Source organism: Diprion similis, chromosome 3, assembly GCF_021155765.1.
Source record: "Diprion similis isolate iyDipSimi1 chromosome 3, iyDipSimi1.1, whole genome shotgun sequence".
Taxonomy (NCBI): domain Eukaryota; kingdom Metazoa; phylum Arthropoda; class Insecta; order Hymenoptera; family Diprionidae; genus Diprion; species Diprion similis.
Window position 1 is genome coordinate 15,054,335 of NC_060107.1, and position 26,123 is coordinate 15,080,457.

General features: G+C 36.7%; 4 protein-coding genes across 7 annotated transcripts; 2 read left to right on the top strand and 2 right to left on the bottom strand.

Annotated features, from left to right (window-relative positions):
* Positions 1 to 130: 130 nt before the first annotated feature.
* LOC124404633 (dynein assembly factor with WDR repeat domains 1-like) lies at positions 131 to 4,994 on the bottom strand. The gene is made up of 8 exons (XM_046878967.1): positions 4,955 to 4,994; positions 4,555 to 4,627; positions 4,179 to 4,382; positions 3,184 to 3,306; positions 2,453 to 2,637; positions 2,228 to 2,357; positions 1,115 to 1,413; positions 131 to 689 (listed from the first exon to the last, which is right to left on the bottom strand). Exons 1-8 carry the CDS (start codon positions 4,992 to 4,994, stop codon positions 493 to 495), a joined length of 1,251 nt encoding a protein of 416 aa, XP_046734923.1. The 3' UTR covers positions 131 to 492.
* Positions 4,995 to 6,060: 1,066 nt separating this feature from the next.
* On the top strand, positions 6,061 to 9,458 carry LOC124404632 (GPI mannosyltransferase 4). Its single transcript, XM_046878966.1, has 4 exons — positions 6,061 to 6,393; positions 6,469 to 6,869; positions 6,929 to 7,467; positions 8,068 to 9,458. The coding sequence occupies exons 1-4, from the start codon at positions 6,216 to 6,218 to the stop codon at positions 8,969 to 8,971; spliced, it is 2,022 nt and encodes a 673-aa protein (XP_046734922.1). The 5' UTR covers positions 6,061 to 6,215; the 3' UTR covers positions 8,972 to 9,458.
* A 1,678-nt stretch (positions 9,459 to 11,136) lies between these two features.
* On the bottom strand, positions 11,137 to 19,619 carry LOC124404628 (histone deacetylase 6). Of its 3 annotated transcripts, XM_046878957.1 has the most exons (19): positions 19,457 to 19,619; positions 18,995 to 19,174; positions 17,908 to 18,330; positions 17,653 to 17,750; positions 17,404 to 17,577; positions 16,584 to 16,776; positions 16,404 to 16,463; positions 16,284 to 16,343; positions 15,981 to 16,070; positions 15,796 to 15,902; positions 15,551 to 15,694; positions 15,360 to 15,466; positions 15,109 to 15,278; positions 14,641 to 14,981; positions 13,673 to 13,998; positions 12,605 to 13,186; positions 12,159 to 12,343; positions 11,489 to 11,776; positions 11,137 to 11,399 (listed from the first exon to the last, which is right to left on the bottom strand). In XM_046878957.1, the coding sequence occupies exons 1-19, from the start codon at positions 19,457 to 19,459 to the stop codon at positions 11,313 to 11,315; spliced, it is 3,618 nt and encodes a 1,205-aa protein (XP_046734913.1). In that variant the 5' UTR covers positions 19,460 to 19,619; the 3' UTR covers positions 11,137 to 11,312. The 3 variants fall into 3 exon arrangements, with proteins under 3 accessions (XP_046734913.1, XP_046734915.1, XP_046734914.1); XM_046878959.1 differs by lacking the exon at positions 16,404 to 16,463; XM_046878958.1 differs by lacking the exon at positions 16,284 to 16,343 and having other exon boundaries at positions 19,457 to 19,618.
* Positions 18,838 to 26,031, top strand: LOC124404631 (mitochondrial intermediate peptidase). 2 transcript variants are annotated; one of them, XM_046878965.1, is made up of 11 exons: positions 18,838 to 18,936; positions 21,095 to 21,250; positions 21,320 to 21,582; positions 21,689 to 21,875; positions 21,956 to 22,035; positions 22,800 to 22,988; positions 23,072 to 23,213; positions 23,478 to 23,816; positions 24,597 to 24,818; positions 24,924 to 25,154; positions 25,247 to 26,031. In XM_046878965.1, exons 2-11 carry the CDS (start codon positions 21,110 to 21,112, stop codon positions 25,547 to 25,549), a joined length of 2,097 nt encoding a protein of 698 aa, XP_046734921.1. In that variant the 5' UTR covers positions 18,838 to 18,936; positions 21,095 to 21,109; the 3' UTR covers positions 25,550 to 26,031. The 2 variants fall into 2 exon arrangements, with proteins under 2 accessions (XP_046734921.1, XP_046734920.1); XM_046878964.1 differs by lacking the exon at positions 18,838 to 18,936 and adding an exon at positions 20,807 to 20,965.
* Positions 26,032 to 26,123: the final 92 nt, after the last annotated feature.

Genomic DNA, 26,123 nt, shown 5'->3' on the forward strand with positions numbered 1-26,123 from the left:
ATATTGAAAGAAGCCATTTGGTGGGAAAAAATGGACATGAAACAAGGACTTATTTAACAATAAAATTAGTAGCAAAAGAAGCATGTGACCGCATGAACCAAATTCTTTTTCGAACTGTATTAATATAATTTAGCTAAAACTGAGGCTGAAACGATCAGTTGGTTACACATTCACGCAGCGCCATATTTCTTTAAGCACAGCTGTGCTTGGGATAGGAATTATAACTATACGAATGTTTTTTTCAAAACTTACTACACCTAGAGACATTATGGACTGTGTAACTATAGTTAATTATTTCTTCTATGACTCCACGTACAGAAGTATGTTAAATATACTTCCACTTGGTTGAATTTTAAATCAGATCATTGTTGCTGACTTACATTTCGCTTTACTTTACTATGAAAGTTCGCTATATTCACTACAGGAAATAGACATTCATAGACGTTGACCAGGATCGAAGAGCTACGAGGCATCGACCTGGAACCAATCGAGTCACCTCCAGATCATGCAAGTGTTATCTTTACTTGCAGTTACTATTGTGTCTCCGGTGTATGAAAATGCGCAACTGAAAACGTCGTCGGTATGGCCATTCAGCGTCTGTACACAACATCCGGTTTCAAGAGACCACAAACGAGCGGTTCGGTCCATCGATGATGTTAATAATTGATGGCCGTTTGGACTGAAACACACTGCTTGCAAAACAAGAATCGTATAAGTAACAATGGATCATTGATAAAATAATTATATTGACAGCAATTTTTCTGTAGCTAACACTCATTGTACAAAAATAATCTATCGATAACACAGATTAAGACATTTTTTTTTTTGAGTTTATATATAAATGAATAAAGTTTGATTCTATTCATCGGATAGGAACCAGAATCTTCATTTATTACTTATAAGTAATACTTATACTTATAGTATAAACAGCAAGTGGCAGCACGTTGAAATAAAACGCAAACTTTATCTAATAAAACTGTTTTTCTTTTTTATTAGTTACGTGGAATAAATTGAAATTTGAGATCTAGAAGCCGGCCTCAAAATTCGTGTTGACCGATGTAATTCGAATTATCGATTAGAAATGCTTGTCTACTGTATGCAATAATTATCTTACCCTTAGATACCTCCTCACGATGTCCAGACATGACAGCGATTTGTTCAAAGTTAGCAGAAAGATCCCAAACTCGAACAGTGGCGTCGCTGCTGGCAGTTGCTAGTTTTTTACCCTTGTTATCGAAGCTTAGATCCAAAACCTCGTCATCGTGACCGCGAATCGTTGCAAGACAAGAATTCATCCGGGCATCCCAAATCTTGGCAGTTTTGTCCATGGAAGACGAAGCGATCAGCGAACAGTCAAAATTATAGTGACAGTTCGATATTTCTTCGTAGTGACCTATCAAGACGCTCGTCCGTCTGGAGAGAAACGGTTACACTTATTTCTGATGATTGCTTTTTGAAGTTCCTCCGAGATCAAATAGTCTCAACTACTATAAGAAATCGTGTCGGTAATTCGGAATGAGTGGATTTTTAAATCCAATAAGTCATCGAATAAAAATTTTATGGAACGTTGAAAAGGTTGGAATTTCTTGAAGGTAAAATTGTCCACAGCTGTTATGGGTAGAAAAACGCAGTCTTGGCACAATTTTCTATATCCTATCCCAACTTCAACGTGCCACGGTATCATCAAAAACTTCCCAAAGATATTAAAAATAATGCCTGAAAATCTTTGATTTTGACTTTTGTTTCTGGTACTTGGCAGTATTTGAAAAATTCAAGTCCGTTGAAAATTATGATGGCCATGAGTGATTATAGCCCGAAGAACTCGAAGCGTGGGATACGTTTACGTACGGATAAATTACTTGTAGCTAGCATAATTTTTAACGGATTTGAATTTTTCAAATATTGTCATACTCGGAAAACGTTTGAGATTGCCAAGAAATTATTCAAAACGTTTTAAATAAAACTCTGCCGAGTTGAAGACAATTAACGAAAACAATTACGCTGTAACTACATTTTTCATCGCATTACAATCGATGATACTACATACTATTTGATGATCGATAATTGAACGCTGATTGAACGCAGAAAATTTTACCCTTTCCAACGCTTCCACGGAGAATGTTCTCGCACTTTTATTCGTAGAGTTATTGGACTTCCAAGTTCGAATCCAGGTGCCTCGATTTACGGAGACGACATTCATGCATTACCCATTATCAAATTGACTCACTGCATGGTTCGAGTGTCCCAAACGCTTATAGTTCCATCAAACGCACCTGTGATTATCTCATTACCATCGTTATTGTAACGAAGAGCTATCACCTCGGCAGTGTGTCCTTTTAAAGTACCTAATTCTTGACCTGCAATAGAATTCAAACCATCAATATGGATCCACCATGGATGAAACCATTAAACCAAGAATTTTGATAGATCGTAAAGTTTTGCGGAAACATACCAGATCCTAAGTGAAAAATTTTTGCTGTGGCGTCCATCGAGGCAGTGGCAACGCGGTTTTGTGTTGGCGAAAATTGAACAACCACAACTTCTGCATCGTGGCCCCACATGCTGAGCAAACAGTGGCCAGTTTGAGAGCACCATATGTTTGCAGTCTTATCGAAAGATCCGGTCATTATTTTGTCCCTGCAATGATGTTATGCAATTTGTACCGACGTGCTAATTTTTTTTTTTTTTCTCGCGAAACCATTTTGTGATCTGCTTTATCAATTTTTTATTTCATTGTACCTATCGAAAGAAGCATTTGTGATTTTACAGAATTTTCTTTATCTCATCTCGTTCTTTAGTTACGACTTTAAGAAAGTGATCTATATCGACGTTTCAAATGAGTATATTGAAACAAGTTGAAATATTTTCGACTTGAACCATAGATTCATAAAAATGAATACGTAAAAATTATATCTCTTCAAAATCACCAAATTTATGGGATTTTAAACAAGAAAAAAAGTATTTTTGATCATCATGATCAGTTTTAATGCCAAAAATATCCTGAAACGTATTTGTATTTTCAGGAATTTTAAGCCGAGTATTGCTACGAGCCGATCATTCGTTACATTTCTATTATTTGTTTATATGTGAATTTGGTCAGATTTTCAAAAAACTCACACAATCCATACCGATTGGACTTGTTAAAAAATTTCGTCAACTATTACCGATGGGCACATAACTCACGCCTTAGGATTATTGAAGGATACTGCGTACACTACGTTCTTGTGGCCTTCGAGAGTAAGAAGCTCCGTTCCACTGTCAATGTCCCAAACTTTACAAGTTCGGTCATAGCTGCCCGTCAGGCATCTGCATGCAAATAAATATACCTAGTTATTCACAAAGGCTGATCTTGATCATCTTCGTCAGAAAATTATTTAGCTATGCCTCCGTCGAAATTTCCTTCAGAAATGATGGGACGAAAACCACGGAAGTGAATTCTTCTTTCAATTTTCTAAAAGAGGACCCCGCAGAATCGTTATGGGAATTGGCTCTCGGTCGAGTTAGCTGAAATTTTAGTATGTTGTAGTTAATAGCCTCCTGATCAAAAGTTCTCAGTGGCAGAAGTGTCAAAAATCAGTAGTTTCCGAGATACAGGCCTTGGCAGAGGCGAGCAGATTTTTTTGGTATCTCTGGATTACGCGATTCTGACGAAATACAAAGCTTCAAGGGGATTTAAAAATTGCGTAATCCAGAGGTGCCAAAAAATCCGCGCGCCCCACTTCCGAGCCCTGTATCTCGAAAACTGCTGATTTTTGACACTTGTGCCGGTAAGAAATTCTGATCGGGAGGGTATGTAACAACATACTAAAATTTCAGCCAATTCCCATAAGGATTCTGCGGGGTTCTTTTGAAAATTTTTGTGAATTAAAACTTAAAAAAATCGATCACAAATGTTGAACGAAAAATTTCCACCAGGGTAAATTCAAGAAATTAAGCTCAAACTATAAATTGATATAATTATAAGCAATGTAATGTATTCCATTATAAGCTAACGTTAATCATCAGGGGATTGGGAAAAACATTTAAATAAAAGCTAAATCGAGGATTGTGATCGGTCATGATTATATATGAAAACTAGACAAGATCATGCAGTATACATATATTGCAGGTCTTAGAGAAGTCTGTCGGACAGTATACTGATGAACTTACTCGTTACGATGTCAAGTATAATTAAGTACCTTTTACCTAATTTATCAAACGCGATGTTTGTCAGAGGTAGCAGATGAGTTTGCAAGGTCTTGTACTTGTAGTAACGTTTAAAATTTCCATCGCAGACCTTGGACTGAAGTTTCTGCAATGTTTCTACCAACTGCTCAGTTACACCATCGGTTATGATCGGCTCCGCAGCTTTTATACTCTCAGCTAGAGCTTTAACGTCCGTACTGCAATGTGCATCGCAGAATTGAAGATTTGCAATAATTATTTTGCAATAATAAGAGTCTAATTTTTTTCTTATTTAAATTATTAGTGTCAAGAGAATTAGATTACGAAATTTCACAATTTAATTAGTATGCTAATATCATATTACTAGTAACATAGCTGGAAGAAAATTACTTAGCAGTCAAATCCAAAAGATCTATCATCTTCGTTTTGATATTTCCGCCTTGCTGGTACTCAAGAGCTATACCTTAGAGAAGACGACAGAAATTAATTTTAACGCTGCATGTACGTGCATATTTATAAAGGTTTTCATGCTCCTTAGGTAATTGAGTGTACAACTACCCCACTCCCTTTTTTGCAAAAGTTTGTTTGCCACCTTCTATCCCTCATAATATAACGCGAAAAGCTTGAGAAGCTGTGATATGATATATGGATAATAAATATAGATGAAATACGATCTCCCAACATTTTAAATCGGTTAGTTGTATGAATTGCATATTCTACACATTCCAATAAATATGACGTTCGTACATAGCCTGTATTACGTGTGAATAGTGTTAATTATGCAGCTTACCTGGCGGAAAATAGCGAAGTAAAAATTTTAGTAACTTCATTTACAATGCGATTTATAAATTAATGTCACAACAAATACGTTACCAGATTGACCGTGTTTTGATTAGTAATTTATCTTACAAATTAAATTAAAGTCTGTGCAACGACGGCTCATCAATGCGAAATGCAAGACAAAGTCCGAACTTCCCTTTCACTATATCCAGAAAACAATTCATGTTGCTAAGGTTTGCTTGGTCGATTTCATCCCGCCATGTTTTCATCACTGTGTGAATTCTACGTAGAATTATTTGAATTTTTGTAATTTATAATCGAAAATGGCGTTGAGCCGCGGCCAATCATGTATTTTCCTATATCTGCGCCATTTTCCAGTTATCTTAAATACGTTTCAAATCTAATTGGCTGCGCCGCAGCAGCAATCTCATACCGATTTTCTGAAACTTAGGATGCGTTCCGAAATTAGTTTCCAGTGCTATCAGCAATCTCTTATCTCTTTTGCACTCCTGAGTTTGTGACTAGCTCTGTCTCTGTCCTAGGGAGTTTTCATCGCTGCCAGCCAGTTTCGGAACACACCCTTATTGTAGCATTTGCAACTGGCTGCACTGAGTACGATTGCTCTAGTTTTCAAGCGATAGCAAAGCGAAATCTTATTAAAAATGTACTCATTGCGCACTGTGTGATATGTCGCTTTCTTCAAGGTTCAATCCTTTAAGTGTAATGAGTACCAGCTGTCTAAAGAAATCCCTATAGTGTTAGGGAATTATTTTTCTGGCGAATGCTACCCTCCTCCGTAATGCCATTATGTATAGTTGTGGTGTTATTTATTCAAAATCCCAGTCATTTTTCCCCACGCAGATTCAAGATTAAAACAATTAATCACCACCTATCTAGGGTATTTTGGGGCCGTTGGTACACATCTTGTTTAAGTCAAGTCCAGCGCGAGAGAGAAACTTTTTTGGAACGTAGGCCAGTGTAGGCCTATGTGACGTCACACTATTCCACGGGCGTCACCAAGGCAAAATAGCAGCCATAGCAGCGAAAGTCGTGACACCCGGACGACTGAAATATCCGTGGTTCGAAATCACCGGCAGGCATTACATTACTCACAATTCTACAACAGTTATTCACGCCGTCAAACACTGTCCAAAATCTCCAAATATATCCAAAATGTCAGGATACTATAAAATTAGGTTAGATCAGATACTGTTAGGTTAGATCAGGTTGACAGATGAGCTCCAACCACAGGTTGTGGCACAGGCTTGAAAATGAGATACAAGAATGAGTACAATAGATGCCTGAAAGACAACGCCTATCCTTCGTCCATAAAATTGAATCTGGTCCCATACTGGCTCTTGGCTATTCTGCGCGTCGCCCTAACACTGATACCACAGATCGGTTACATTCATCCTGACGAGTACTTTCAGTCCATCGAAGTAATAGCCGGTGGGTATTTCCTAGGTTTTTCTTCCTTGATGTGTTACCCAAGAGTCCGTTACTCTGTTTTTCTCTTGTTCTCAGGTGAGTACTTCGATATCGACGTCTATAAACCATGGGAATACAACGCTACCTTTCCAATCAGGAGCATACTGATACCCTATCTGACAATTGGTATCCCGTACTCAGTACTGAACAAAATATCTCCGTACTCATATTATGTATTCGGTACAACGCTGAAGAATCCGTATTTCCTCATCATATTCCCTAGGCTTTTGATATGCGTCCTTTCATTCCTATCGGATTACTGCTTGTACAAGATCTGCTACATCTATGGACAGAATTATAGGACCCGGTTGATCACCTATGCTAGCTCCTACGTCATATTAATTTATGCCACTAGGACTTTCTCCAACACCGTTGAACTCATCCTCACTTCTGCTCTGATTTATTTCGTTGCAAAGTGTATGGCCACTTCCGACGAGGTGAGGAAATCTTCTGCGCAGTTTTGTTTCATACTTGAAACACGCACATTTACTTTCAGATTGTTTACGAGGATGACTACCTATCAGAAAAATATAAAAGAGCTGGAAACGTCGTCGACCGTGTCAAATACTTCAAGCTACGCGCATCTCTGCCAAGTCATTCGTTGAACAATTGTTTGATCCTGGCAACGATAACTGTTGTTGGTATTTTCAACCGTCCAACATTCGTCGCTTTTGCATTTGCTCCGATTTTCTTTTGGCTTCAGCGCGGACTTGGTTCGAAGAACATCGGACTTGGTGACTTTCACATAAGGATAGTCACTTTTGTACTTTGCACTGTACCTACGGTTATCCTTTTTATATTAACAGACAGTTTTTATTTCGGTTATTTGACTCTCAGTGAGATACACAATCTACAGATAAGCATGAACAATTTCGTCGTTACTCCTCTAAACTTTTTGAAATACAATTCAGTTACTGAGAATCTCGCAAATCACGGTTTGCATCCTCAATTCCTTCATCTACTGGTCAATGTTCCTTTGCTCTATAACGTGCTAGGTCTTGTTGGATTATTCGCATTCGCCAACATGATTTACAGGTAAGATCGAAACATCTCTTCTATGATTTTTTTACTGACTTGAGTTGCTGTTCGTAGTCTGAAGCGCTTTCTCAATTTCCCGCTTCTCTGTTTTCAAAGAAGAATATTGTAATCACCACGAAAATAGAAGGTCAAATTTTCACCAGATCTCAATGTTTCAACATCTAGATAATAATCACCTCCCGTCACTTTCAGAATTGGCACAGGGAGTGTGTGCAGGATGCATTTTTTCTCTGATGATATCTCAAAAAGGAACAACCGGATTTTGATGATTTTGGGCTCAATCAACTGGGTTCAGTTCGGATTAAACCTAGTTAGGTTTTTGATGTGATCGATTAAGTAGTTTTCCAATTATTGGAATGAAAGACTCCTCAAAAGAATTCAACTTATTATATCTCAGGAACAACTAAACAAATATTGATGATTTTGGTGTCAATGAACGTGGCTTTTCTCAACTTGGAACTGATTAATATAGGTTTCAATTGGTCGAGCAGGTTCCAAGTTATTTGAATAATAAAATTAACTTACACACATTGAAGCGGGAAGTTGACTGGCAGGCCTATCAAGACCATCCAGATTAACCATTTGTTTTTCTCTCAGGTGTCTAAGAGGTCGCTGGTCAGAATTGCCCCGTATTCAAAGCATCATTGGTCTGATGACAGCGTCTTTCATCCTGCCAATCCTGATACTGTCTGTCTTTCCCCATCAGGAACCGAGATTCTTGATACCAGTCACGTTGCCGTTGATATTTTTACATTCGCAGAGAATACGCCACGTCTCAACAGTCGAGAGTGTTTCTTCGTCAGCCAGCGACGAGTCAAAATTTGCATTCAGACGGAATAAGAATAGCGCAAACAAAATGTTGGTTGTTTGGTACGTTGTGAACATAGTTTTGACCTTGTTCTATGGTTTTCTGCACCAGGGTGGCGTGTTACCTCTTGTGTCACACTTGGCCGCAGAGCTCAAGGCCAAGCCGCATGCAACAAATATTCATTTATTCACTTCGCATATTTATTCCATACCCACAGCATTGTTACAACTCCGCAATACTCGGAAAACTTATGTAACAAGGGAACAGCGAAAGTATAAGCTTGCCAAGGATTTTTACCTGTATGAACAGGGCTCAGAAAATGTCGAACAAATATACCAAAACATCGCGCATAAGATGCAAGAGTGTGAAAAGAAATTTCGAACCAAGAAACAGCCTTATAGGCTGTACTATGCTTTGCCTGCTACGTTTTTAGACGAATTTACTAGCTTCGTATTGACCAACGAATCTCAAGCATTCCTTTTTAAGACTATTAAGACCTTTCGTCCTCATATTTCTATCGAAAAGCTACCAGCGTTAGATTTTTTTTACGAGTGTAATGACTCGGATAATCTAGAGATTTGTACAAAGAAAATTGTAGACAATTTTTTAGAAAACTTTTACAAACTCTTTCGTCAGTTAGGTTTAGTGCTATTGAAAATTGAATCTTCTATCCCTAGCGATTTAATCACGTAAATCTGAACGAACGATTCTCAGCGTTAAAGATGTTCGCTTAAATTTCAATGTCCAATCTAAAAATTCCTCAAAAATTTACATTCCAATGGATCAAATAATTCACGTCATCCAAGAAAATCTTGCTTTCTCATCGAAAAAAATTCCCGGTTCCAGGGCTCACCCTCAATTTATAATTTTTGTTTTCCTTGAAATTTTTTGCAGGTGTAGTAAGACCGCAAAAACACATAAATTAATTTTTTTTTCACTTTTCTGAACAATTCCTTTCAAGTAACGACTGTAGGAAGTCGTGAGAAAACATTCAAATTGCAAGATCTGGAAAAATATAGAAAATACTACATTCCATCCCAATCATTTTGACACCAAACCATGATGGTCAACGATGATGGTCCTAGGTGTCGAGATTCCAATATTTTTTTTTATACCATCAAAACGTGGAAAAATATAATTTTTTTATTTTAATCATTACAACTAAATCTTAAATGTTTTTCTGTCAAGTTATTATTTATTGAATTTCTAAAGGACAAGTTTATTCAGTATTCAGTGTCTCAAAAAATCCATAAAATAGTAACTTGACATGAGAAATGTTAGTTTTTTTTAAGCTTTAGTCGAATAAAAAATGTGTTAGGTGTGTAAGCACTTGGGACAATATTGGTTACCGTCATGGGTCTGGTGCCAAAGTGATCAGAATAAAATGCAGCATGTTCGGTATTTTTTCAGATCTTCCAATAAGGAGATCTTTCACGACTTTTGACAGTTATTGTTCATAGAAGGATTTTGAGCCAAAAGTATAAAAATGAATTCTGGTGTTTTTGATGTCCTGCTAGACCTGCAAAAAATTTCGGGAAAAACAAAAAATATGAGGGTCAGGACCTGGTGGAGTTGATGCATATATTTGAAATCAATGGTTGTTTATACCTCGAAACGTTGTATTACTTCAGCAATGTTGCTTATGCAAAACTTTAATTTTGATATTTATATCTGTAAAATTTTACAATTAGTTATCATTTATTATTATCTATAGGTATCTGTGGCACTATTGTGTAACAATTAGTTATTCTAAGCAATCTGTAAATCCGTCCACGTGTTTTACATTACACATACACATTGATGATCGCGAATTATTTTAGACTGCAATATCCTGTTACAAATGAAACTAACAGCTAGGTAATTATATAAAAAACGAAAGAAACTTCGACTAATTCACAAAGTGTGATCAGGCTAAGTTTTTCTGCCTTCATATATTATACACATACATTCCCGAATGTCATTTTCTTTCTGAAGTAAAAAACATGAATTAAGACTTGCGAAATCTCCAAAGAAGAAGAAGTAGAGATCAATCAAAGGGAGAGAGAGAAAATGAAAAGGTGCAGTTAGGAAAAAGTATTTAAATAGTAAACTAAGTGGTAATCGTATCACACTAACAATGATTGGAAAAAGACTTAATCAGATCTCGTAATTAAGAACAGAAATTTGCTCTGAATTTGTGCTGCGACATACTCGATCGTGAAATCTCGTAGAATCTAAGCTATTAGAATTAATATTACGCTTTGATATTATTAGAATTATATCGAGTCTTGGGTATAGAGAAAGGATCGTTAAACACGTGAAAATAAAAACAAATGTTATACGTATATAATATAAAAACCGAAAGATAATTATGTACCAATAAGTCACAAATAAAAAAGGTAAAATTTAGAAATCTTTTCGAACTGTTATAATAATTATTCTTTTTAATACAGATATTATTATTATTATTATTACTATTACTATTAACTTTACTTTTGACCGTATTGTTCCGCATATAAGCCGAAGTTTTTTGTTATTGACAGTACCTGTCAAAATCATCCTCATCTTATACGCGGACCGTATCACGTGCGGGTAACTAAGAAAAATACCCTGAAATACTGTCTCAGAATTGGGAGACGTCTTACTTGCGACACGGCTTGTAGTCGTAACAACACGATCGTTTTAATTTATAATACATCAGTTGTGCTTGATAAATGTAACATCCTAACGCTGTTAAATACTCTGGTTGAACCAATCGCCTTTGCACAGCGTCTAGTGAGGGTGTAATTTCAGTATTTGATTTCGACTTAACAACAAGAAACGCAAGGTATACTGTTTTTACTTTTTTTTTCAGCTAATAATAGATCGATTACACCAACTCTAGTTGCGTCATTTAAAATTCAACCAGAATAATTTCCGCCCCGGTAAAAGACGTGGAATTGGTATTTAGTTAATGATCATTAATCAGGTGTTAAGATACTAAATATTGTTCACTTTATGATGCGATATTGTAACCGTCGATTAATGTTGTCGCGGTAGCTGCCTAGAAGAATGATTAAGCTATTTCCAAATTGTTATAAGTCCAAGGTAAGTCTTGATTGAATTTACTTCGATGGGCCGCGTTTCTCGCTGCGTAAAGTCGCTAAAGTGGAAATATGGGAAAAACATATGTTAGTCATAAAGGATTCAAAACATGAGAATGGTACATAATATTAGTATAAATAGACTCACAGGGTTGTCGATGTATGCTTCGCAACCGTAACACCATACGGACAAATCGCTAAAGCTCAGCGTCATTGGATGCTGCGTCTCCTCACCGTGAGTAACTGCATGCTGATTGATACTTCTTGCACAGTGTACCGTGTAACACTGTAGGCAGATCCAGTTCTCTGCAGTGCTATTGCACTCTTGGCAAGGAGCTCGAACGTCGATTCCACCCGCTGGCACTTCTTCAACAGTCGGTAAGTGAGGACAATCTCGTAGCGGGACGATCGCAAACATTTCACCATCTACCAATGCCTGGAAATTCAAGTGCATTCAAAGGAGTGCGTTTTATTAAGTGCAAAGTTTCTAGTTTGGGGAAATCCTTCTGAGGAGATTCTAATCCTTCAGAAGTTTGTTAGATTTGATATTCAAATCCAATGAATTTTTGGAAATTCGGTTACGAATCGCAGCCATGAAGAATCTCCTACGCTGTTAGAGTCGGAGCAGTATTTTCAAAAGTTTCACAGCTCAAACTTTCCAAGTTCTTGGTCGTTTATGCATTATTTTCATAATACTGATCACACCTGGTGTTTCTTCAAGTTATTTTTTCGCCAAGTTTTCGTCAATAATTTGGTTTGTATGAACAAAATTTTGAATCCTTATATTTGAATATAAATATATATGGTAATTTAGAAACCTGCATGTTTTCCGAAAGATACTGCATCAGGCTACTCCCTCCTGCTGCGCCAGCAGCACCGCTTAAATCATTATTTCCTTCTGAGCTTCCACTCTGACCACCTTCGTCATTTCGTCTATCAGATCCTCTCCCAGAAGATCCTTGATTTTGATTAGGATTGACGCAGGTTCTGCCGTAATTTGCTTCTGGGGAAATGATTAATTATCTGTTAATGAAAACAGCAAAATACAAAATATCGCTCATACTATCAAGGTATCGCTTTCAACTCTTGCAGTGGACTTAAAAATTACCGTCTTGCATGTCTGCCAAATTGCTTATGAACAGAAAGCAAATGAAAATCAAAAAACAAGATTATGAAGTTTTACAATGAAGGTGAAACTAGCGCCGAAAACCAATTTCAGTTCGGATGAGACAAAATTGATCGAAAAATTCGGAAATAGACTAACCATTGATTTCGCCATGCTGTTTCGGGATTCCTGAATGAATGTCACGCCTTCCTGAAGCTTCAAGATCGGGAGAATCGCTTGCAAAATTTTTTATCTTTAAATTTTCAATCTCATTCTGCAACTTGTTTATTTCCTCATCCGTGACTGTGTTCAGGCTGAATTTATCGATTGGCAAAGAGATCTCCAATTTTTCGGATTCGATATCTTCAAACACGATCTTAGACTCAGATGTTTTTCTGGAAGCGCCGCGACGTTTCTCTGATTTATTACGAGACGTGGCAGATTTCAGTTTCGGGAGGACATTTTCTTTCGGCAAAGATTTTTGGAACATTAAATTTGGCCAGTATTGCTTGTGCGTTCGTAACACGTTGTTGATCGAATTTACAGCGCTTGAAGATGGCGGTTGTTGGGAATCAATCATCGCCAATGGATCTCCAAGCAGAGCTTTCGTACACATTAAAGATGCGTAGGAAATCGAACTGACGTTGTAGCCACCTTCGAGCGATAGAATGACTCGACCGTTTGCCAAAGAACTTAGCCAGTGAGTGAAATGGCCATAAGCTTCCGGTGAGACGTTGCATCCTGAAAAAGAGTAAGATGAAAGTAGAAAAATCCTATCATTCTTGGATATTTCGATCGGTCGCAACGATTTTATTTTGCTCCCATCCAGAGAACTTGTTTTACTTGGAAAAAAGAAAAAGGATTGCTCTCAGAATTCGAAGTATCCCCATTTGAATAGCACAGGGAAGTAGTTTATTTTTTTTAAATCTTTACCAGTCACCCGCATTTTATGATACAGACCTGATGTTGGGAGCATTTTGTACAGAATTGAATTGCGTACAAAACTATGGTTTCAATCTTTGTTATAAGCGGATAACTTGACCTCTTAAAGATACTTTGCTCTACAAACATTTTTATAAATAATTGAATTATCTACAGAAAGGCTTTCATGATCAAGTCTGTATCCAATGCGGCAGAGCGATAATAATTTAAAATAGAATGTAATTTTTTTGCGTTGTTATGAAAAAAGTCGGTTCAGATTTCGATAAATTAAACTTTTAAGACCACCTCCCAAAGGGTCTCCGATGCAGGCATCGAAACCGGCGGAAACCAGGATCAGCTCCGGATTGAATTGGTACGCAATCGGCATGACGACTTGTTGAAAGCTCGCTATGTACTCTGGGTCTCCCATTCCTTTTTTGTTCCAAGGTATGTTCACATTATATCCTTCTCCCGGACCAGTTCCAGTCACTGTGTAATTCGCCCGCTTCGAATTCGGGAAGAAACCGGCGTTGTCGTAACGATGAATAGATATATACAGGATCTGAGGATCTGCTTCCAAAATACTCTGCGTTCCATTGCCGTGGTGAACGTCCCAATCGACTATCAACACCCTGTGACAGCCAGTAAAATGTCTTTTATGTCAGCCGTTCAACTGCCAGATCCAGATTGACTTGCAAAAAAGTTATATGTAGTAGCTACTGAGAATTTCTTGGGTTTAAACATTTTTAACAATCGGTTTTCTACATCTCTGCAGCTAAGTAAATAAACTTTTGATAAAACTCGTGGTAATAAAATCTTTTTTACAATGCCTAATCTGTGAAAAATTGTTTTCCATCTTCGAATTGACCCTGAATATGAATTTATGACGTTTCTCAGTTCTTGTGGTAAAAATTTGACAAATTTTGACAACTTCTATACATTCTGTACAAATATCTCGATTTCTATATAGAAGTTTAATATCGAAAGATTGATGCAAAAACCCTGATATTTCTTGAAATCATCCCAGTTTTAGATAACGCAGTATTGTAAAAAAAAAACACGCAAATATATCAGAACCCGAAATTTTCATATTTTTCACAACAGGAAAAAAAGTTCTAAAAGAATCGAATAGGAAAGAACTTTGAGAACTTTTGGTCATGAACGTTTTCGAAAGCAGAATAGCAGTTTTTCAAACATTCAGCCAATTTGCTAAACTGCCAGTTGGAGAGCAAATTCAATTCGTCAAGTTTGCGGTTCAGTTCAAATTACTCTACCTCTTCAAGTTATAATTTTTAACAGCATATCTTGCAGCGACAGCTGCGTTGTTAAATATACAGAATCCACAGGCCATATCTCGTTCCGCGTGATGCCCCGGCGGCCTGACAATTGCCAAGCCTGACTGGCTCTTCCCAGTCAAAACGCTATCCACAACTTGAAGCAAACATCCGGTAGAAACACAGGCGCTCTTCCATGTCTCGGTGTGAAGGTAGACCGACTTTAAATCAGACGCCTGCTTATTTAGATCTCTCAGCTTTGTTGATGCGGTTTTCTTCATCGTCTCAATATACGTCTTCGAATGGGCTAGCGACAGCTCTTCCTCCGTTGCCAGTCTTCCCTTGAGCACAGAATAATTCAACAGTCTTGTTTTCGACAATTTTATTACTCAGCGAATCTTTGATGTGCCGTTACAAAAAATTGTCTAAAAATGTTCATTGCTACAATGAAATAATGTTATTACGTACTTGGAGCAAATGGCATCGTTTGAGAAATCCATATTCTTCATGTTTGGCAAAAATTCCTGATATTCTCTCGGGCTTTTCTGGGTGGGTATTATCCACAATATTTGTATGACAGAGCATTCTGTCGTCATACACGATGCAGACTTTGTTTGGCGCTTTGTTCAAATTTGTAACTGTAAAGATAAATTAAAACTAAGAAGTCTCAAAGTCAGTTATTATTAATAATGTTTTCACTAATGACTTTACCAACTCACATTCGATCAATAAATTTAACTTCGTGTCGAACTCTGCAGCTAATTCTGCACTCGGAACTGGATAACAGTTTCGAGTCTCGTAAGTCTCTGGTTTAGGCTCTGGACTTCTGTAAATTTCATATTATTATTTATTTCGATGTAGTATTGTGAATAATTCATGATTATTTAACAATGTAGAGCATCCAACTTACTTGAAAACAATGTTGGGCAGGTGTCTGTTGTTCTTTTCCTCGATACTATTTGCTGGAACATGTAAGCTGTACGTGTCTTGATATTGGTAACAACTCCAATAAGTTTTGTGGGCATATATGACATTCAGAATAGTTTCCTGTATGCTGAAAATCATGGATCGATTAGATTTGAGCGAAACTATTGCAGCCACGTGTGACAAAGAATGGTTCTGTTCTTACTTATTATCATGAAAAATCATCAGTACCTGTGAGATGGTTTTTCTAGCGGATGCAACATTGGGCAAGGATCTCCGAGTAATGCTCTTAAAGTTAACGCAGCTCCTTCTGCTAGAGATTTTAGGCAATAGCCACCCTGAAAAAAATATTACTAGATCATTTACAGAGCAAGTCAGAAGGTCTATAATACTGGTTATATAGTACAAATGTCTACCTCCAACACAACCGCAACTTTACCACCAGCTAAACCCATCAACGGATGCAAAAGATGAGCGTAACAAGCTGGCGTCACGTTCATCTCACCCTGTAAAATTTTGAAACTATTTTGTACTCGATTAAAGAAGAAATGCGGTGAGTCTAGATGCAATTTGGACACTTAATTCCAGCAAAATAAACTTGCGAAGTTTGATTTTCAAAATTTACTCTTATACTGAAAATCTAAGTCTGCCGGCAGAAACTGATTAGGTGCTTTTAAAGCAAAATTGTTGAATACAGACAGTAAGCATATAAAAAATACCTTCTCATCGCCAATTGCTGAATCGAATCCGGCAGACACAATGACAATGTCAGGACAAAACTAGGTCCATAAAACAGTAAAATGAGCACGAATTAGTTGCAGTTTAGAATTGTTTATTACCTCAGGGCAGCCGAGCGCTGCGTCGTAACCAGCTGAGACAATAACAAGGTCCGGTTGAAACTAGAATTATTTTGTTCAAGGGTATACTTGGTTTAATAAGAATATACTGAGTTTAAGCTTACTGAATTAATTGGTGAGGATATATTCGTTTTGAGTTCAAATTCTAACTCTCTGATTCACCTCATAAGCCATTGGAAGAAGGAGCTGTTGAAATATGGCGATATAGTCAGCATTTGTCATTCCGGTTTTGTTCAAGGGAACGTTGAAATTGTAACCTGTCCCTTTTTTCTCTCCGACATAGTCGTAATTAGATTCCCTAAGATTCGGCCAAAACTCGGCATGTTCATATCGATGGATGGAAAAGTAAACGACTCTGGAACAAAATGTCACATGTGTTAGAAAAAATTTCAAACTTGATAAGCCATTGTAGAGGAAAATCTAACGAATCTAGTAGATTTGTTGTCATTTGAAGGATCAATATTTCTGCTCTTTGTTTATAATTTTAGGAGCTTCTGTGAATCTTTTAAGAATCATCAATCAATAAAAAACTAAAACATTATCGAATCAAAATTTCAGAAAATAGCAAAAACCGTTTAAACAATCTCCAGTAATATTGTCATCTCCAGAATGGAAAGAAATAGATTTGTGTAAGTACACGGCGGCAAATGTTGGAGAACAATTACATTTGAATCTTATAACTGCGTCACGATATAACATTTCTTAAAGGTTTATCATACAATTTGTGAGGATCTGGTCAGTGAATAACATGAAGTCGAAAACATTAGTATTAACAAGAACAGCACACTTCAACCATCTGAAACGTTCAAATTTTAAATCCTTTTCTTAAATTCTTCATATCTTAGCTTGTGTTATACGAATTTGTTCAAATCCACTTCTGTCAGATATTACGGATGTTGTTTCATTCGTATTCACCAGCATTGGTGCAAATAACTAATATAATAGATTCATATTAAAGATAATCTACCATGAAATCGCTTACCTCGGATCATTGTAAAACATTTGTTGAGTCGCTTGTCCGTGGTGAACGTCCCAGTCAACAATTAATATTCTGCTTGCCAAATTATCATCAAGCATTTTCTGTGCAGCAATAGCCACGTTGTTGAAGTAACAGTAGCCACAATATTCGGCCTTCATTGCGTGATGACCTGGGGGTCTAGCAGCCGGAAATTGTGTATCAGAAATAAAGTGAATAGTGAACAAAAGAAATACTAGGAAAATTAATAATCACCTGATTATAGCCATCCCGTTTTGTACTTTTTTTCTACATATACTTTCCAGCAAATTTATCGTCGAGCCAACAGCCAGCAGCGATAATCTATAAGTTGACTGAAGAAAAGAGAGTCGTTATCAATGCAGTATACTAAAAAGAATCGTTGAAAATCTAAATTTAATCAGTAGATTTTGTAAATCCGAAAATTTGCTATTGAATTATTGAATAACAATCTAAATTACATATTTTCTGTTATTTCTGTATTTAACTCACAGGATGGATGTAAATAGAGTCATATTTTGAAGCCAATGATTCAAGAGTCTCCTCATCTTTGCACTGCGCAGTTTTTTTCAGCATATCAATATGCTGCTGTGTGTGTTTGAGTAATATTTCTTCGTGAGTGGCGTCGCGCACTTCTATAGCCCTGCAGCGACTGATCAAACCCAAGTCTTTGCATCTTTCCATAATCCTTGTGAACCTCTCAGGGCATTCCGGATATGTCGAATCCCAAAGACACCGGTGTTCTTCCATCGACCAATCCCAAACAAGACCCGTTTCGCCACGCGTAATTGTCTGGGCATCCATGGCTTTCTGGTAAATGTCTCTGAGGATAGTGTTTCCAGATTTTTTCGAATGGACGAGCTTTCGCTCTGCTGCAACTTGCTTCGCTGCCACCAACGCCGCCGAAGGCCTGGCCTTGAGTAATGAAAATATAAGGATAACATTTTCGATTTGCAAATTATCATTGAATTGATTATATTGTCACCTGTTCTTTATCACTCTCAGACATTTTCTCAATTTATTAGTAAACTTCTTCAGAATATGGAGAATTATTAAATATTTAAAATGGACTTTGACTGCAAGTGCAGTGGAACTGATGCAACCATTATCATTACACTTGCTTTTCAAACTACGTCGACACAGATAGATAAAGAGATATACTGTACGACATTTCCAAGATGAGCAAAGTTATTTGAATACTTTTGAGATAAGATTTTTCATTAAATCATTTATTTGCACATTTTTCATAAATACGAGAAGCCATGAAATCTCTTACTAGAAAAAATGTACACAGCCTTATATAAAAAATACAGAAAAAAAAAATACAAAATAATCTCTGGATAATGAGATTATAGTTTGCATCTATCAACTGCAGTGCATTCAGATATATTTAATAAACAAATAAAGAGTCTAGGTCGAATGTCGAGATATTGCTAATGATAACGTTAACGCTTTGTCTACACTTGAGATAATTTTACATTTCAACTTCTGTGTGTGACAATTTCACCAGTAAATAAAAAGGTACGCAACAGGTTTCTTCATTCAAGTGTTACACGTAGAACCATAATATTATACTCACGCTCAACGATTTGGCTGATTTTTTACCGCCAGTATTTTTCACTGTAGTGGTCATGTTGCTTTGTGCAACTTTTCTGTTACTTTTTCTGGTCCCTTCTATCACCTGGATCAGATGTATTTCACTCTCTGCCAATTGTCTAGCGGCAGTAAACAGATTGTTCCCACCTGCATTTGCGTCTGTCTGAACGGATGAGTACAAAACGCATGATTGGAAAATAATTAAATCAAGTGATGAGGTTGAATGAAGGGTTTCAGAATTATGATAATTTACAGGAATACCAAATCTGGACGCTAGGTGTATACAAACGTAGGTAATTAGTGGGTGGGGGAGAAAAATTAACTGAATCAATAATCTTCTTTCATTGAATGTCGATATCCATGTACGGTAAAGCGTATGAGGATTCCTTTTATGGTTATGTGAGTGGGATGAGGGAATAAATGAATAAATACGAACTTGTCTCACCATCGGTACGTTCGTTGAGTGAATAGTATAACCTCGAAACTTTCACAATCTTCTGATTTGATTGTCCTGAATTTACAGATTCGTCATGTGATATTGTCGATCATTTTTGAGACGAATCGGAGAACATTTTCGTCACATATATCGATGAATTTTATTCAGGATTAATTATTAATCGTTGATGAATGGGAAGAACTATTATAGGTATACATCCTTAACATAACCCTCCCCCCCTAATATGAATGAACTTCTCAATTGAGTACGAGATTGCTCATCGCTTAAATCGCCACTTTCTTGCACGCAAATTAAGGCTACGCCCGTGGATTACTTCATTCTGTTTTTTCCGGAAAATCCTACAGTCTGATTACTTCTACCGTCATATCCGTCGTCCGTTATTTCAGATTGATTCTATTATGATTTGTCGTTACAGTTACATTGAACAGTGATAGCAGGATACCCTACGAAAGGATTTTTGAGCAATCAATAGAGAAAATGAAAAACTATAATTCATGCCATACGATGTAACTGAAAATGAGAACCAACTGTGCTACGATTTTTTTATTTTTATGGTTTTTTCAATATATCTTGTCGGTCCAAAGCTCATTTTGAAGGTTTTTGAGTTCTATACAACTCGTCTCATTGGAGTATAAATATCGCTTCATAGTTTGCATCCTAGAAGTGAGAAACTGAAAAAAACAGTTTTTCAGTTCTGACTGTTCTGAGACCTTGTTTAAACAAAAACAACAAAAAACCGAGATTGGCAAACGCACATGCAAGTTTTTATCACGGTCTTTTTTTCTACAGAATACTAGCTGACGGTCAAATGGTCTAACGCGCATGCATTAAAATTCTAAAGCAAAAGCAATAATTTGGTCAGGTTGACCAACCGTCAAAATTTTGACAGCTGTTGGTGACAGTTGTTGAAGATCGAATATTTTTATTCCTACTTCGTGTTTTATTCATAAAGTTAACTATTCACCGGGACGTGACTAAGGTTAAGCACAATCTGCCACCGACAGGTGCCAAAATTCTTGAGGTTACGTATATTGCGATGACCTGTCATTTGAACTTAAGACGGTTGGTCAACCTGACAAAACTATTGCTTTTGCTTTAGAATTCAAGCGCATGCGCGTTAGACCATTCGACCATCAGCTAATTACATATCGAAATCTGTGCAACTAGTGTTACCATATCCTCGGTACATACATTGTGATCTAAAGTTTCTTCTTACCGACGGAGACCTGTAAGCAGCGTCCATCTATTGAATAGAGTATTCTTACTCACAGGGCTCACAGGTATTACATACATGCAGTGAGATCGAGTCTCTACACAGAACAACCCGGTACTCACTGATAACCCTTTTAACCTGTAAGAAATGTGAACTGCACTACAACGAAAGTTCCTAAATGTTACTCAACTAATTGATAAATATTATATCCAAGTCTCGAATATGTAATAGTAAATACATAATTAAATATTTACATGCTTCACGATTAGAAATGTAAATAGCAGGTGAGCTATTTCATTCATTTATCTATTTATTTGTTTATTAATTCCATTATTCGCTTACTTTTCATCACTGTTCTCTAATCACTGCCTTCAGTTACTGCTTCTTATTTTTACTGTTCTTATTATTCGCAGACATAAGTTGAGAAAATGCTGTCGTTGATTCGAAACAATGTTGTTACTGGATTGGGAAGAACATATCGAGATGTTAGCACATGGTCCTCGTTGGCGACAGCATTCAACACAAAATCGGTTGATGTGATTGGTTCTTTAGTGTCGCGAAAAGAAACGGTAGGTTCTGCATTACAGAACTTTCTTTACCATTTCCATAGTGTGTTATATTTATTTCATAACGTTTAGGGTCTTTTTGGGATTCCCGAACTCGACGATGCCGAAGGGTTCGATCTACTCAAAAGAAAAGCAATGGCTCGAACGGACGAACTAATTGAAGAAGCTACGAGCCAAACAAGAAGTCGAAAAATCGTTGAAATTTTCGACGAACTTTCTGACTCACTCTGCAAGGTCGCAGACTTGGCAGAATTTGTCAGAATCGCTCATCCCGATAGAAAATTTTCGGATGCAGCTGAAGATGCTTGTATCGCGATAAGTGGCGTCGTCGAAAAGTAAACGTCATCGATTTGTGTGTTCAGAGTAATGAATTTCCAGAACTAATATACGATGGAATAGTTACACCCTGTTTTACTCACTCCCAACTTTACCTTTTTGTAGATTGAACACCCATAAGGAATTGTACAACTCGTTGCTACATGTGGTAAAAAATGGAGACGTCGTGAAAACTACAGAAGTAGACGACCATGTTGCCAAACTGTTTGCCTTTGATTTCGAGCAATGCGGTATACACCTAATCGAAGAACAACGGCAAAAAGTTGTACATTTGAATGATCGAATTCTGCAAGTAAATTGATGTTGATTATACAATGAATTATCAATTCTTGGGGTTGAGGAATCAGTAATGCGATTGTTCTTTCTCTACAGACTGGTCAGCGTTTTATGGCGGGCACAGTACACCCTAGAGCAGTAAAAAAGGATGTTCTTCCACCTGAAATAAGGCAATAGTAAGTTATATGGATTTGATGACACATGATGTCCCTGGAGAAAATTATTTTCAGAAACTTAGAAATTTCTACAAATTTACGCCTAATGTGAATTTCTAACAATGTTTCTAAAAAATCTCTGGCCAATTCTGATAATTTTTAAGAATTTTGTATAAGTACTTAAATTTCTACACCAAAAATTAATCTCTGCAGATTTATGAAAAATCCTTCATATTTTTTGTGAATTACTGCAGTTTTTATAATTGCAGTTCTATTGAAACCGTTCCGTTTTCGATATATCCACATTTCTTCAGCTTCAATCGAGAAAAATTAATTCAAATATTTTTCCTCATATTTCAAATATCTTTTAAAAATTTATCCCAATTTTCTTCAATGTGGTATCATCAGAAAATATGCAGTAATACTAGATCTCGAATATTTTCAGAATCGCCGTACACAATAAAGTTCTCAAAACATGATTTTCCTTACAAATTGTTCCGAATTTCACCTCAAATTTGACTTGATCAGAAATAGTTAAAGGGACGAAAATTGAAACTTCTTTAGATTGCCAACAGAAATTGCATTTTCCAAAGAATGTGCGTTCTTTCAGAAGCTGTCTAGAATTTCTTGAAATCGGTGAGATATTATCAGACTGATTTCAACTTTTAGGAAAATAATGATACAATTTCTCTTGGAACGGTTAACTACATGTTAAATTTCTGAGAAATTTCTAAGCCCTCTTTTCACCAGGGATGAATTGTAAGAGACGAATCGTTATCATTTAGCTTCACTGCTGAAGGCGGTCAAATATTGGTCCAAGGACTTTACACAGATTCGTCCAATGCCACTGCCAGAGAAGCTGCATACAAGATATTCCTATACCCAGATTCTCAACAGGAACATCTCCTCAGGGACTTGTTAAACGATCGACATGATCTGGCTGAAATATGTGGATTTCCTTCCTATGCTCATAGGTCAGTTTTCTCAATTAAAATTTGTCGAAATACAGGATTGCAAATGATGAGAGTTTCGTTATTGTACTTTTATTGCCTTTTAGAGCCGTCCGGGGTAGCACAGTTGAGAAGCCCGAAGTAGTTTATGAATTTTTAAACATTCTGAGCGACCAGCTCAAGCACAGAGCGCACAATGATTTTCAAATAATGCAGCAAATGAAAAATGCTGAGTCTGGAACAAATCAGGTCAGCTAGAGATACAAACTAATGCTTCGAGAATTTAATAAAATTTTCCCAATAAATATTCTCTAAACTTAACTTGTTTGTTTTCAAAAAAGTTCATGATCTGATGTATTTATCGTAGTTGATTTTAGATATTGTACAAATTCTTTTTCACATCAATTTTAATCGCATATTAACTAATAATAATTAGTAATTAATAAATACAGAGAAAAACTCTAAAGTAAAAACTATATCTTCTAATTTTTTCCCATTTCGTTACTTATTTAGGATTTAATGGCATGGGACACAGCATATTTTATAGCAAAGGCAAAAAAGGCATGGCTAAACACATCTAGTGCAGAATTTGCACCTTACTTCTCACTTGGAACGTGTATGGAGGGTCTGAATACGTTAACGCAAGCTTTGTACGGTGTTAAATTGGAGCCAGAGCCAATCATTAAAGGTGAAGTCTGGGCCAGCGACGTCCGCAAGTTGGCTGTGGTAGACGATGTCCAAGGGACGTTAGGATATATTTATTGTGACTTTTATGAAAGAGCGGGGAAACCCAATCAGGATTGTCACTTCACCATCAGAGGCGGAAAGCAGTTACCTGATGGCAGCTACCAGGTGATGCAGACAACATTTTGTTAATTCCAACTTATGTTTTGTTCACTTGAATTACTGGGAAAAAATTTGAAAAAAAAAAAACAAAACGTTAAAATAGCTGTAATTTGTGCCATTGACAGTGAACATGAGTGGAACAACATCGTTACTCTGTAATGGGAATGAATCTGCAGAAATTCCAATAACACACATCGAAATGTAATCAATTTGCAAGAAAAAAAAAAAAAAAAAAAATACAATCCGAACCGTCAAACTGATCAAACAAGAGGTTTATCTGGGCTAATCCAAATTGTTTGTGACTCATTTTACTCGCTATCTAAACTATCAAAAATTGTCTGAAAAACATTCAAGAAATTTTACATTATTTTTGATTTGTTTTTCCATACTCACAAAAATTAATTTTTATCGATTCTGGAGGTAAGTATTCATAAATTTTTTTTCAAGTAATCTCTCAAGACTTCTATTTTAAACAAAATACGCACAAAAACTTTGCAATCGGATCAGCAACACCAGAGTTTTTTTTATTATTTTGAATCTTCTATGCACAAAACCGTTCGTCAAGTTGTTGATATTCTAGCTTGAGTTCTTCAAATTTACTTAGAATCATTCCTATTACATAATGGAGATGCTGCCTCATCTACGTTTATTGTCATGGTCACAAATATTACTGTTGAAGATAAAGTATTGATCTCCAACTTGCCATCTTTCTAAATAAAACATTTCGTAACAACAAATAATCGTAAAGTCTAACCAACCCTGTAATTCTTATTATTATGGTTCCAGAATCCAATAGTTGTGCTAATGTTGTCACTACCATCGCCACGATGGTCATCGCCAAGTCTGTTAAGTCCGTCGTCGGTCGATAACTTGTTTCATGAAATGGGACACGCGTTGCATTCAATGCTGGGCAGAACCCAGTATCAACACGTCACAGGAACGAGATGCAGCACAGATTTTGCAGAGGTGCCAAGCGTCCTAATGGAGTATTTTGCAAGCGACCCGAGGGTTTGTGACTACCTATAAAATGCGTATTTTCCCGTTGCCGAATTCTTTGTCTTCCAAATTTTATCCATTCTTATAAAATCGGATTTTGGGTTCATCTCAAATCAGGTGGTTTCGACGTTTGCAAAACACTTTCAAACCCAGGAGCCAATCCCCAATGATATGCTGCACAGACTGTGTGCGTCGAAGCACTTGTTTCCTGCTTCCGAGTTGCAGAATCAAGTATTTTATAGTATGTTGGATCAAGTGTATCACAGCCGTCGTTTAGAGCAGCCCAGCACAGAAATACTGGCCGATTTACAAGACAGATATTATGGTTTGCCATACGTCAAGAATACTGTGAGTGTTGAATTAAATTTGATACATTTTTGTCTACTTAAATGTCATCAATAAGACGTAATAATTAACATAATTTTAAACCACTTTTTCAGGCTTGGCAGCTGCGATTTTCTCACCTCGTAGGATACGGTGCAAAATACTATTCGTACCTAATATCTCGTGCCATAGCTTCGTGGATATGGCAGACTTACTTCGAAGCTGACCCGTTCAGCCGACTTTCAGGGGAAAGATATCGACGAGAATGTCTTGCTCACGGAGGAGGAAAATCTCCATCGATATTAGTTTCAGATTTCCTTTCCAAAGAAGCAAACGCCCAAAATTTTGCTAAGTCATTGATCAACGAGATCGACGCCAAAAATGATCACATGCATGAAGTAAGAAACATCACTTCTTAGACCCGTTACGTAGCATCGATTCTCCTACAATTACTATTAGAAAGAATGTGGTTTTCTTAAGTTTTTCTGTAGTTTAGATTCCGATTAGACGTTATCAATTTGTTCGTAACTGTACAGTAAATATATGCATTAAAATTGACTGCATCAGTCCGCTCGCACAATGCATATTCAAGCGAGTCTGTAACACAGTGGCTAATCGTAAGACCATGTCTTTGATTTGTTGCGCACCGTGATCAAATCCGACTAGTTTTGCTTTCTCATTATCTTCTGTTAACGCGGAAGTAAAAGAGATCAATAAAAAATAAGTATAAATAACAAATCTTATTGAAAATAGATTTTATTACCACAAATCTTGTATACTCTTATGTAATTGACAGTAATTGGAAATAAAAAATACATAAATTCTAGTATTTCAATTTTTGCTTTGATTTTTACTTTTCTACGCCGAGAGAACCAGTGCATTCATCAGGGTGATATCTATCATAAAATTTCGAAACTCTACAAGCAACGTGCAAAGGCACATTTACCAGAATCACATTTATTAGTGTAAATGTCATTAGGAAAAGCAGCCTCG